General features: G+C 35.4%; 1 protein-coding gene across 1 annotated transcript; it reads left to right on the forward strand.

Moving 5' to 3' along the window:
* Positions 1 to 2,156: 2,156 nt before the first annotated feature.
* Positions 2,157 to 6,216, forward strand: LOC142168073 (uncharacterized). Its single transcript, XM_075228733.1, has 5 exons — positions 2,157 to 2,392; positions 2,540 to 2,670; positions 2,766 to 2,916; positions 4,456 to 4,560; positions 6,069 to 6,216. The coding sequence occupies exons 1-5, from the start codon at positions 2,157 to 2,159 to the stop codon at positions 6,214 to 6,216; spliced, it is 771 nt and encodes a 256-aa protein (XP_075084834.1).
* Positions 6,217 to 13,495: the final 7,279 nt, after the last annotated feature.

The raw sequence follows: 13,495 nt of genomic DNA on the forward strand, positions 1-13,495 counted from the left end.
TGTTGTTTGTTATTATATCTAGAGGTGTCATCCATGTACCTTGAAAGATGTGAGGTGTGGACTTAGTTATTATGTTCACATGCAGTGTAGGCTAGATACATGAAAGATTTCTCCTATAAATATTCATGTATTCCTAGCCATTTGGAGCAAGTCAAGTTGAATAGAAATCATCCTTTCCTCCACTTTCTTCTTTGTGAGTTTTGAGTGTTCTTTTGTGTTGTCTTGCTCTCCCAAATTTTCTAACATTGTGGTATCAGAGCCGGTGTGTTTGAGAGACAACCAAACTTGGAGAGAAAATGACAAATAGTAATGGAACTCAATTTCAAGTTCCTATGCTCACAAAAGAGAACTATGGAAATTGGTGTATCCTGATGAAGGCTTTGCTTGGTGCCTATGATATTTGGGAACCGGTGAAAGTTAGAGGTGATGGAGTGGAAGATGATGGTGCCTTTAAAAAGAAATATCAAAAGGCTCTCACTCTCATCCATCAAAATTTGGATGACCAGATGTTTGAGAAGGTTGCAAATGTAACCACCTCAAAGCAAGCATGGGAGATTCTTCAAACTTTTACGTCTCCAAACCTTAAGAGGAGAGTTTGAATTATTGCATATGATGGAATCCGAATCCGTTTCGGATTATATTTCAAGATTTTTGGCTATTGTCAATCAAATGAAGAGATATGGTGAAGACTTGAGTGATGATAGGGTCGTTGCAAAAATACTACAATTCCTTGATTCAAAATTTAATTATATTGTTGTGGCTATTGAAGTGTCCAAAGATTTGGATACCATGACCGTTGAAGAACTCACGGGTTCTTTGCAAGCACATAAAGAAAAGCTGAAGAAACCGAAAGAAGAATCGGTTGAACAAGCGTTGCAAGCAAAACTTTCTTTCAAGGAGAAAGATGAAAGGCGTGGCTCGCAATGAAGAAGTCGTGGATGTGGACAAGGTCGTGGTGGAAAAGAAAGAGGTGGTAACCAACCACCAAATAAAAAAAATAGGAGCCAAGACTCTAATCAAGGAAGAAGTTGTGGAGAAGGTAGAGGGTGGGGGCAAAATCAAGGAAAGTATGATAAGTCTAATATTGAATATTTTACTTGTCATGAATTTGGTCATTTTTTCTGGGAATGTAAAAATAATGTGGAAGAAAAAAATAATTTTATGGAGAGCAAAAATGAAGATGGTGATGGTATTTTAGTTCTCGCTTGCAAAAGAGAAGAAAACGTAGAGAGAAATCAGTGGTACCTTGACTCCGGTGCAAGTAGCCATATTTGTGGAAAGAGAATTTATTTGTGGAGCTTGAAGAATTGAATGGTGGCAACATCTCTTTTAGATACTCTTCGAGGGTTAAAATCAAAGAAAAATGTACGATTTTAATTCGCTTGAAAGATGGTAGTCACCAATTAATTTCTAATATTTTGTATGTACCGGAGATGAAAAGTAATATTTTAAGTTTGGTACAACTTTTGAAAAAAAATTATGATATTCATCTGAAAGATAAAAAGTTGTTCATGAGAGATGAAAATGGGAGATATTTAGCCAAAGTTCCTATGGCTAATAATAAAATATTTGGTTTTGAACCTTCAATGTGATGTTCCAAGGTGTTTGCTTTCATGTACCAAAGATTCATCTTGGCTTTGGCATATGAGATTTGGTCATATGAATTTTGATAGTCTAAGTTTGATAAAGAAAGAAAGCATGGCGAATGGATTGCCAACTATTGATCATCCGAGCCAACTTTGCGAAGGATGTCTCTTTGGAAAGCAAGCAAGAAAAAGATTTCCTAAAGAGTCTTTGACTAGAGCCCGATGCCCATTGGAGTTGATTCACATGAATATGTGCATACCAATCAAGCCATGTTCACTTGGTAAAAGTAATTATTTTTTAATTTTTATTGATGATTTTTCTAGAAAAACTTGGGTGTATTTTTTAAGGTGAAATCAGAGATATTTGATACTTTTAAAAAATTCAAGAGCATGGTGGAGAAACAAAGTGGCTATCAAGTTAAGTCATTGCGGTCCGATAATGGTGGAGAATTTACTTCAAATGAATTCATGATTTTTTGTGAAAATAGTAGAATTTGTCACTTTTTGACTGTTTCAAGATCACCACAACAAAATGGCGTCATAGAAAGAAAGAACCGGACTATTCTAAACATGGCACGGAGTATGTTGAAAAGCAAAAATATGCCAAAGGAAATTTGGGCTGAAGCAGTTACTTGTGCAGTGTATTTATCAAATCCATGTCACACCAAGAGTATTCGTGACAAAACACCTCAAGAGGCTTGGAGTGGTTTCAAGCCAAAAGTTGCTCATTTGCGTGTTTTTGGGAGAATTGCATATGCACATATGCCGGATGAGAAGAGGTCCAAGCTTGATGATAAAAGTGATAGGTATATTTTCATTGTCTATGATCAAAGTTCTAAAGGTTATAAATTATATAACCCAAGAAATGCCAAGGTCACTATAAGCAGAGATGTTGAGTTTGATGAAGATAATGCTTGGGAATGAAAAATTAAAGAGCAAGATTAATCTTTTAGTCTTTTCTTTGATGAAGAAGTTGTGGAGCAGCCTATCACACCACCTTCAACACCTCCAGCACAAGTTCAAAAAGAAAATGAGTCAAGTTCAAGTTCTTCAAGTGAAGTGCCTAAGAAAACTAAAAGTTTTCGTGAGTTGTATGAAAATACGGAAGTGGTAGAAAAGATTTATATGATTTGACTCACTTTTATTTGTTGGTGGATGGTGAGCCTTTAACTTATGAAGATGCTGCCAAAAATGCCAAATGGAGAGATGCCATGGATGAAGAAATCAAGGAAATCAAGAAGAGTGATACTTGGGAATTAACCACACTTCCAAAAGGCAAAAACACCATTGGTGTCAAATGGGGGTACAAGTTGAAGAAAAAATTCCAAGGGTAAGGTGGAAAGGTACAAAGCAAGATTGGTTGCCAAAGGATACAAGCAAAAGGCCGGTATTGATTATGATGTAATTTTTGCACCGGTTGCTCGTTTGAAAATAATTCATTTTATTATTTCTTTGGAAGCTCAAAATTATGGGGTCCATCCCATCAAAATAGGCATGTGCCTATGAAATAAAACTTGGCTGGCAACTCTTTCTTGGAGCCAAAGTTTGGAAATAAGTGGAGGAGATTAATACTTCTCTTGTAGCATTCTTGGAGGCTACGTATTTTGCTCCTATAAAAGGAGGAGCGCTCTCACTTCTTCAAACATACCAAAAAGCAAAGAGAAGTAACAGAAGTTAGAGAGAGTAATCCACAGATCGTAGTCTGTGAGATAAATAGTGAGTGTGAATAATATTGTAGTGAGATAATTAAAATAAAGAGTGTTATTTTCTTTCAAAGTTGTAGTAGTCTCTTAAAACTACTATGTTGTAATATTATAGTAGTAATATTGCTCCGCTCGGGTATTATAATTTATCCCATTAAAAGATTTAGTGTATTTGTTACTCTCTTGTGTTATTGTTATTTATCGCAGATATTATTCCTAGGCGGGATATTATTTTTCCAACAACGTGGTATCAGAGCCATGGAAAATAATGGTCCGCTATCTTTTCAATACCCTCGTCCTATAAAAGATAATTATGAGAAATGGTGTCTACGCATGAAAGCCATTCTTGGCTCCCTCGATGTGTGGAAAATCAAAGATAGAGGGTATATAAAACCCGATAATGAGGAAGCTCTGCCTCAAAATAAAAAAGATGTCTTGGCAAAGACAATGAAAAAGGATCAACAAGCTCTCACGCTCATCGACCAATGTTTGGATGATGCCATGTTTGAGAAGGTGGCAGATGCTACCACCTCAAAGGAAGCTTAGGAGATTTAAATAAATTCTCTCCAAGGAGTTGACAAGGTGAGGAAGGTAAAACTTCAAACTCTAATGGTTGATTTTGAAGTTTTGAAAATGAAAGAATCCGAATGCATTTCGGATTATTGTTCAAAAGTGAAGGCTATTGTGAATCAATTAAGAAGATACGGGGAGGACATAGAAGATGTCCATGTGGTAGAAAAGATCTTTCGTACTTTAACACCTAAATTTGATTTTGTGGTGTGTGCTATTGAGGAGTCTAAAATGATGGTGGATCAATTGGAGGGTTCTTTACAGGCCCACGAAGAAAAGATCAAAAGGCGACAAGAAGTGCCATTGGAGTAACTTCTTAAAACTCGGGCATCCTTCAAGGATTATAAAGGTGAAAAGTTCTATCAAGGGAATGGACGGGGACGAGGCCGTGGCGGTCATGGAGGAGGAAGAAGTAATGGTAACAACTTCAACAATGAAGTTAAAATCCACCAAACATTTAGAGGTCGTAGTCGTGGACAAAGAGGAGGAAGAGGACGTGGCTACAACCAAGAAAATAATAGACAAAGGTATGACAAATCAAAATTTGAGTGTTATAATTGTCATAAATTTATCTATTACTCTTGAAAATGTCGTAGCAATGTTGAAGAGAAAGCTAACCTTGTTGAGAACAAAAAAGAAAAAGATGAGTTGACATTATTGTTAGCACTCAAGAAAGAAGATATGGATGATTGTACCTCTTGGTATTTGGACAATGGAGCAAGCAATCATATGTGTGAATGCAAAGAAAAGTTTGTGGAGATCAATTAGATGGTGAGAGGTAATGTGTTCTTTGGAGATATCTCAAAGATTCAAATCGAAGGAATAGGTACGATTCTGATCTCATGTAAAAATGATGGCCACAAGTTAATTCAAGATGTTTATTATGTGTCAAAATTAAAAGGTAATATTTTGAGTTTGGGACAACTTCTTGAAAAGAGATATGATATCACAAAAAAAATATGCATCTTTGGCTTAGAGATTCAAGTGAAATTCTAATTGCTAAAGTGCATATGATAAAGAATAGATTATTTTCTCTGAATCTTAAGACAATTGATGCAAAGTGTTTGAAGGCTAATGTGCAAGATGAATCATGTTGTTGGCACATGAGATTTGGGCACTTGAATTTAGAAGCGCTCAAATCAATGGGAGAAAAGAACATGGTGCATGGGATACCATCAATCAACCATCCCAATCAATTGTGTGAAGCTTGTCTTCTTGGAAAAAAATGCAAGGAGGAGTTTTCCGAAGGGGTCCATGTCAAGAGCAACCATGCCACTCCAACTTGTTCACACTGATGTGTGTGGGCCAATCAATCCACCTTCCTTTTGTAAAAGTAAATAGTTTCTTCTATTCATTGATGACTTTAGTAGAAATACTTGGGTTTATTTCTTAAACCAAAAATCTGAAGCTTTTGCTGCTTTTAAAATTTTTAAAGTACCTGTGGAGAAAGAAAGTGGCTATAAAATAAAATATTTAAGGTCCGATAGAGGAGGCGAATTCACTTCAAAAGAATTTAGTGACTTCTATCAATCTCATGGAATTCATCGCCCTCTAATGGTACTTTATTCATCCCAACAAAATGGATTTGCATAGAGAGAATCGAATGATTCTTAATATGGATAGATGTATGTTGAAAGCTAAAAGTATGCCCAAGGAATTTTGGGCCGAAGCTGTTTCTTGTGCAATTTATTTGAACAACAGGTCTCCAACAAGAAATGTTAGAGATCAAACCCCTCAAGAAGTATGGAGTGGAAGAAAGCCAAGTGTTAAGCACTTGAGAATCTTTGGGAGCATAGCCTATGCTCATGTGCCACAACAACAGAGAGCGAAGCTTAACAATCGAAGTGTCAAGCATGTGTTTGTTGGCTATGATACAAGTTCAAAAGGCTACAAGGTATACAACCCAAGTAGTGGCAAAGTGGTGGTAAGTCACGATGTTGAATTTGATGAAGAATTGGCATGGTATTGGAAAGCCTAGGAAGAAACTTCATATGATTTTCTTCCATACTTTGGTGATGAAGAAGAACCAGAGACCGTGGAACCTGCGCAGGATACAACTCTAGCTCCTTCTCCAACCAATGTTGTATCTCCTTCTTCTCAAGAAAGTTCAAATGAACAGCCGCAAAGAACGATGAGTATTCAAGAGCTCTATGAGGACACAGAAAAAAGTTATTAATTTTGATTTTTTATGTTGTCTCTTTACTGATAGTGAACCAATGAACTTTAATGAAGCTATTACAGATAAAAGGTGGAGACAATCCATGGAGGAGGATATCGAGTCAATAGAGAAGAACAACACTTGGGAGTTAACAACTCTTTCCAAGGGACAACGAGCAATTGGAGTGAAATGGGTATAAAAGACAAAGACGAATGCTGATAGAGAAGTGGAGATATACAAAGCACGACTTGTGGCTAAAGTCTACAAGCAAATACAAGGCATTGACTCTGAAGAAGTCTATGCACATGTTGCCCGCATGGAGACAATTCGTTTGTTGATCTCTTTGGCGGCGCAAATGAAGTGGAAGATCCATCAACTAGACGTCAAGTCAGCCTTCTTGAATGGCTATCTTGAAGAAGAAGTCTATGTTGAACAACCACTGGGATTTGTGGTCAAAAACCATGAAGATAAAGTGTTGCGGTTGAAGAAAGCTTTATATGGATTGAAGCAAGCCCCAGGGCATGGAATAGTTGCATCGACAAGTATTTTCAAGACAATGGGTTTGCTCGTTGTCTCCATGAATATGCTCTTTACCTTAAAGTTCATACTATTGGAGATATCTTGCTTGTTTGTCTCTATGTTGATGATCTTATTTTTATGGGTAATAACCCAAGTTTGTTTGAAGGTTTTAAGATAGATATGTCCTGTGAGTTCGAGATGACGGATGTAGGGCTCATGTCATACTACTTGGGCCTAGAAGTGAAGCAAATGGAGGATGGAATTTTTATCTCTCAAGAAAGCTATACAAAAGAGATATTGAAGAAGTTCTACATGTTCGATTGCAACCCTGTGAATACGCCAATGGAGAGTGGGACAAAATTGACCAAGTTTGATGAAGGAGAAAAAGTGGATCCCGCATTTTTCAAAAGTCTTGTAGGAAGTTTGAGGTACTTGACTTGTACCATGCCAAATATACTCTTTGCAGTTGGAGTAGTAAGTCGCTTCATGGAAGATCCTAACTCCACTTACTTGAAAGTCGCTAGAAGAATTCTTCATTACCTAAAAGGTACGATTGATTTTGGGCTATTTTACTCTTCTTCTAGTGATCTCAAACTTGTGGGATTTTGTGATAGTAATTATGCGGGAGATATTGATGATAGAAAAAGCACAATTGGTTTTGTGTTTTTCTTGGGTGATTCTGTTATTTCTTGTAGTTCAAAGAAACAATCAATTGTTACTCTCTCGACTTGTGAAGCCGAATATGTAGCAGCAACATCATGTACATGTCATGCTATTTGGCTGAGAAGATTATTGAAGGAGCTCAATTTACAACAGATTGAAGCTACAGAGATTTGTATCGACAACAAATCCGCACAAGCACTCGCGAAGAATTAGTGTATCATGATCGAAGCAAGCATATAAATACAAGGTTTCACTTTATCAGAGAATGCATTGCCAAGAAGGAAGTCGAGCTCAAATATGTTAAGTCTCGTGATCAAGTTGCGGATATCTTTACAAAGACTCTCAAGTTTGAAGATTTTCAGAGACTGAGATCAAGACTTGGAATGAAAAAGAAAATCAAAATTAAGGGAGAGATTGTGAGGTCCATCCCATCAAAATAGGCATGTGCCTATTAAATAAAACTTGGCGCAACTCTTTCTTGGAGCCAATGGAAATAAGTGGAGGAGATTCATACATCTCCTGTAGCATTCTTGGAGGCTACGTATTTTTCTCCTATGAAAGGAGGAGCTCTCTCACTTCTTCAAACACACCAAAAAGCAGAGAGAAGTAACAGAAGTTAGAGAGAGTAATCCACAATTTATACTCTGTGAGATAAATAGTGAGTGTGAGTAATATTGTAGTGAGATAATTAAAATAAAGAGTGTTATTTTCTTTCGAAGTTGTAGTAGTCTCTTGACACTACTAAGGTGTAATATTATATTGGTAATATTACTCCGCTCGGGTATTGTATTTTATCCCGTTAAAAAATTTGGTATCTTTGTTACTCTCTTGTGTTATTGTTATTTATCACAGATATTATTCTTAGGCGGGATATTATTTTTCCAACAAAAATCAATGAAAAAGTAATCAAATGGATGTGAAGTCGGCTTTATCTTGAATGCGGATGTTTTCACCAAGCAGTTGAAGATTGAGCTCTTTCAAAAACTAAGGATGACTCTTGGAGTGATGAAACAAGTTTAAGGGGGATGTTAAAATGTGAACAATATAAACTTGTTTTCATTTGTTTACATTAGTGTACATTAGTTCATGAACTAGAATATTAAGTTAGTACATGTATTAGAGTATGAACACATTGATGTACATTGGAAGATACAATATCTAGAGGTGCCTTCCATGTGATGTGAGGTGTGGACTTAGATATTATGTTCACATGCAGTGTAGGCTAGATACATGAAAGATTTCTCCTATAAATAGCCATGTATTCCTATCCATTTGGAGCAAGTGAAGTTGAATAGAAATCATCCTTTCCTCCACTTTCTTCTTTGCGAGTTTTGCGTGTTCTTTTGTGGTGTCTTGCTCTCCCAAATTTTCTAACACTGCAAACACCAACTTGATTACTAACATTTTCAATAGACCATTCTGTAAGAAAGTAGTAAATGATCATATGATATCACCATGTCCTTACTACAAGATATTTTTGAGTCTTTGGATCTTAAGAAGTAGCAAAACTTTTCTCTCTCCAAAGTAAATGTATATTCAATGTGGAGACAGACAATACCCCAAGAGGTACGCATGGCATTCAAATTTGAGGCTTCTATAATTTTGTTACAAAAAAAGTCTTTCTTCTGAAACCCAATAAGCCCTTTTTTGTAGCAAATGAGAATACAGTACCAATGTAACACATGAAACAAATCGAACTTATTGCAAATAATACATAGTCATCACAAGATGTAAAGTATAAAAGAGAGAACAATACCATTTTCTCTTTTTGGGAACTCTGATTTAAAGCTATTAAAATCTTTCTGGTGGTGATGTTTCTTCTAATATAGACAGGTATTGATACGAGAATTTGTCCACATCGTTGGCAGGGATCTTAGCAAAACACCAAGACAGGTCACAATAGAAGAACTTAATTAAGCACCATATTATGCTTTGCGACAAGCCAAGACTCAAAGGCTGAGAATAGGAGAGGTGGCAATTCCTTCAAATATACAGCCCAACATCAGAATTTTGTACTAAGAAAGTTGAGTGATACAGCTCAAAATCTAAGTGTTGCAGTACGTGACACAAGACAGCCTTCGACCCCTATTTGATTATGAATGTAAACAAAAATGAAAAGAAGAGCATTCATCAACAAACAATCATTATACAATTTTTTCAGAAAAAGATAGTAAACTAATTAATACAGTTGGGATGTTTGAAGTATTATTTTTGGACTCACCTACATCTTTTTCTTCTTTGCAACAACTTCAATATACGCTATTGGAGCCGAAATTACCGCGGCTGCCGGCACCCGACTTTCCTTCCAACTGACTCACTTACTTCAAAGATGGAGAAGTAATCAATCATATTATTTCTCGATAGTAATTGGTATATTTCTAGCTGTAGAAGCATGACCCAGAAAAAATAAGTTTAATGATTGTAGATCAATTTATGTGTCAATATATACTTATATATACACATAAAATAATGGTGTGTATATAAGTAATTTATTATACAAAGATGTGAGATGAACAATATAATTTTCTAACCTATATCAGAAGCTAACGGAGGATTAGCAATTGAAAGAGCAGTTAGTTTTTGAGGGTGAAAATTAAATTCCGTGGAAGATAGTGCATTACGTGAATGATGAGAAAGTCGCCGTCTTTTCGATTCAGCTCTTTTAGCTTGCAGTTGCAACAAAAATGATTGTTTTCTCTCTGGCGACACTTGCGCATGCATATCTGGGTGTGTTTGGTATGAGGTTCAATTTTTCCTTATTTGATTGGTTTAAATATTTTAAAAAATATTTTTCTTATGAACTTATTTTTTTCTAATTGGAGGAAAATATTTTTCTTATCAAGAGAATGAAAAATATTTTTCATCATTTTCCATCTTATTCCCCACCCTCACTAACCCACTCCACACCCCCACACCCACCTAACCCCACCCTATGCCTACCCACCCCACCCCCTCTCTCAGAAAAGGCTTTTGTTTTTTCAAATTTCAGTTTTTTTTTGTCACCACCCACCCTACTAAACCCCCCCCCCCCCACTTTTTTTTTTTTTTGTAATTTTTGTTTTTTCGTTTTTCTGCCCCCTCACCCCCATCCCGCCAAAATCCACTCCCACCCCCCCACCCCCACCCCCGCACAATTTTTTTTATTTTTTTTATTTTTTATTTTGTAATTTCAAATTTCTGTTTTTTTCGTATTTTTGCACCACCCCCGAACAATTGTTTATTCAATTTTAATAAAGTTTTAAATAGATCATATATTAGTCTGTGTCTTTTGCTTATATAGTAGATGATTTAGTGTATAGAGTTTAGCTTATACACGGAAGATTAGATCATCGGTTCTTATAAGTATAAAGTTTGAGTTCACAATCTAATGATGGAATTGGACAAATCATCATGGATGATTGTAGCACAAGATTAAATATAATTTATCTTGATTATGGGAATGGTTTAATTCCAACTTTTTGTGCTAGTACATTTTGTATGTATTGAACGGACCAAGTAAAGATAAGTATTTTATACTGACTTAATAAAATAAACTCTCTAGGCATTAAATGTACTTATACTCTTAATTTTGATATAATTATTATTAACTGTGTATATTATTATTGTTTTGATTTATTAAAAGGCGAGATTCTTTCGTGGGTCAATATGCCTGATAAATTGGATAATAATAGTAATGCACATTGGCGAAGTAACAGTTAGTTGATGGAATCCATGTCTCGGTTTAGAGATTGATGATACACTTTTATGAAAGCTTATAAGTTTTCATGTGTAAACCCGGCCGATGGATTTTGTATCCGACACATGAAATAAGTTAAGCGAAAGTCTATAGAAAATAATCAATAAATTAAATCGTCAGTAATTTAATTTAATTGATTAGTATCTGAATCTTAACATGGGGAGTTAAATAAGATTTAATGGATGAATTTCGAAATTGAATAAGGAGTGCAATTACGAATTTTTAGTGGAATAATTCGTAATTAATTATGGTGGATATTAATTTTAAAAATTAGAAATTAATTCCATAATTGGAAGTCTTGTTAATTAAATTCCGTGGTCCCTGCTGTGTCTAAATAATAGAAAATAAAGAAATTCATTTTCTGGTGGAAAAGAAAACCTAACAAGTTTTGAAAAAGGGTTTTAACCCTTAAAACTTGTGCTATAAATACATAAGGTTTTCCACCTAGAGGAAGTAGAACAAGGTGGCCGAAATTTTCAGCCTTTTTCCTAGAAAATTTTGCCCACACGAAATTACTATTTTCGGATATTATTTGAGTAACACAGTAGAAGACCGTGGAACGTTCGCGAATCTTTATCATGCTGATGATGGAGAATTCATTGAGTTGCTGTGGAATTGGAGGCTCACGTGATAGAGGAGCTTTGTTCACGCTTCAAGAGGTAACTCGTGAAATTCCGTTTATTCTAGTTGTCTAGATTACATGTGATTTTGATACTGGAATTGCTTCCGCTGCTTATTATTATCCATCAATTGGTATCAGAGCCCACTCACATCTAATTAGATAACTAATTTTTTCATGAAACAAGAATATCGTTTTTATGTGCGTTTTTGAATTACATTTATATGTTGTTTTCTGAAAACCTATACTGCTGTTTTGTGAATTAACCGTGCATAAAATTTTGGATTATTCTTGTAATCATGAGATATCTGTTTTTTATTGATATTTGATTGGGATGATCTGGATTTTTTTTATGGTAAACCCTGATTTTGATCGAATTGCCGATTTTTTTAGAGGTCATCGAACTTGACGAACTCCGATTGAGTCAAAATTTGGTGGGTCTATCGGAAACGACGTGGTGAGAAAAGCTCACTGCTTTTGCAGTGAATCATGGTATTTTTCGGCGTTTTGAGGTCGTTTGGACTGTGTTTAGGACGTTTTTCTATTTTTTGGAAATTATTTCTTAATAATTTTAATTTGTTTTTAATTCAATGGTGGTGGGGGTGACTCCCCATGGTCTCCATGATTAAATACTAGTGATACGATGGGTTTACACATTAGCTATTAGTAAATAAACGTGTTGTTGTATTAAATTTATGTACGGTCAAAACCGATTTTCAGTCATAAAGACCGGTCGAGACAATGACGTTTCAATCAAAGGGTATCCGCATGGCGAGCTCGGACAAATTCCGAAGTAGAGACGTCGAGCTTCGAGCTATAAGACTAATCAACCGAAAAACTTGATATCATTATCGAGCCCGCGTTCGAATCGGACTACGGGATAATGACGACCGACACAGGCCCCGAATATCGATGCTCCAAGGCAGAATCGAGCTCGAACTAAGACTGGGGATTCGATCTAGCACCAAGCTCGAGTCAGTGCCAAGCTCGCAGACAAGAGCCGTTACAACCGCACCAAGGGAGAGAATCTTGGCGAGAATCAAGGGAGAGACAAACCATCATGGGTTCTTCACTATATGTATTATTTTATGTTGTTACAAATAAAGTAGTGACCCTCTACTATAAAAGGGGAGATAGACTGCAATAGGGGAGGCACATTAAGATTTCATTATGCTTGTTCTTCTAATATTTTTCAGTCTTCCCTTCCATCATTTTTCATTTTCACAGCAAAAATACCTGTATCGTCATTTTATATCAAAGAAATTTGCATACCCTTAGAACCATATCTAAATTTAACGTTATCTAATTTTTCGGATAAACAAAATTCAATAATAGAAGTGTAGGATTTTATTGACCAGGTCTTACAAGGTATACTTGATATTGTATGATGATATAATTATTTTGTAAGAAAGTGAAATCCTGTGTTTGATATCCTGGATGACTAATGATTGGTGCGTTTGGCATATTTGTACATAAAAAATTTCTCAAATTTTAGTTTATGTTTTCATGCCCTACGTGATTACTAGTCTTGAATTTTAGATGCAAAACAAATATTCTCTGGTTGGAGATTGTAATTAAGTGAAATATGACGGTATTTTGTATGAGTTTTATATTATTGGTATGGCTTTTAAGCTATGGTCAATATTCTGCCATAAAATAATTTTATGAGTTACATGTATATTCACTTGAAAATTGAGAATTTTGTGAGTAATAAATAGTTACCACTAAAGTGGTTTGTTTATTTGAACTCATGAATTTTTTTTAATAAATTTGTACATGTGAGATTATGTCTATTCATGGATTGAGCATTATGATTAATAAGTAGGATCCACAAAATGGTTTATTTATTTGAGTCATTAAAATTTGCTTAATGTACTATGTAAAAATTATCCTTGATAAATTTACATTAGTGGTGGAGGTTCTTAACTAGAAAAAGAGTTT

This window comes from Nicotiana tabacum, chromosome 13 (genome assembly GCF_000715075.1).
Source record: "Nicotiana tabacum cultivar K326 chromosome 13, ASM71507v2, whole genome shotgun sequence".
Classification (NCBI taxonomy): domain Eukaryota; kingdom Viridiplantae; phylum Streptophyta; class Magnoliopsida; order Solanales; family Solanaceae; genus Nicotiana; species Nicotiana tabacum.

Bases quoted from the DNA above. Each gene is read 5' to 3' on its own strand.
- LOC142168073 (XM_075228733.1), top strand. From the start codon at position 2,157: ATGGCACGGAGTATGTTGAAAAGCAAAAATATGCCAAAGGAAATTTGG. The intron at 2,393-2,539 runs GTATATTTTCAT...TTAATCTTTTAG, and splicing joins CTTGATGATAAAAGTGATAG to TCTTTTCTTTGATGAAGAAG. The intron at 2,917-4,455 runs GTAAGGTGGAAA...AAAATGTCGTAG, and splicing joins TTGAAGAAAAAATTCCAAGG to CAATGTTGAAGAGAAAGCTA.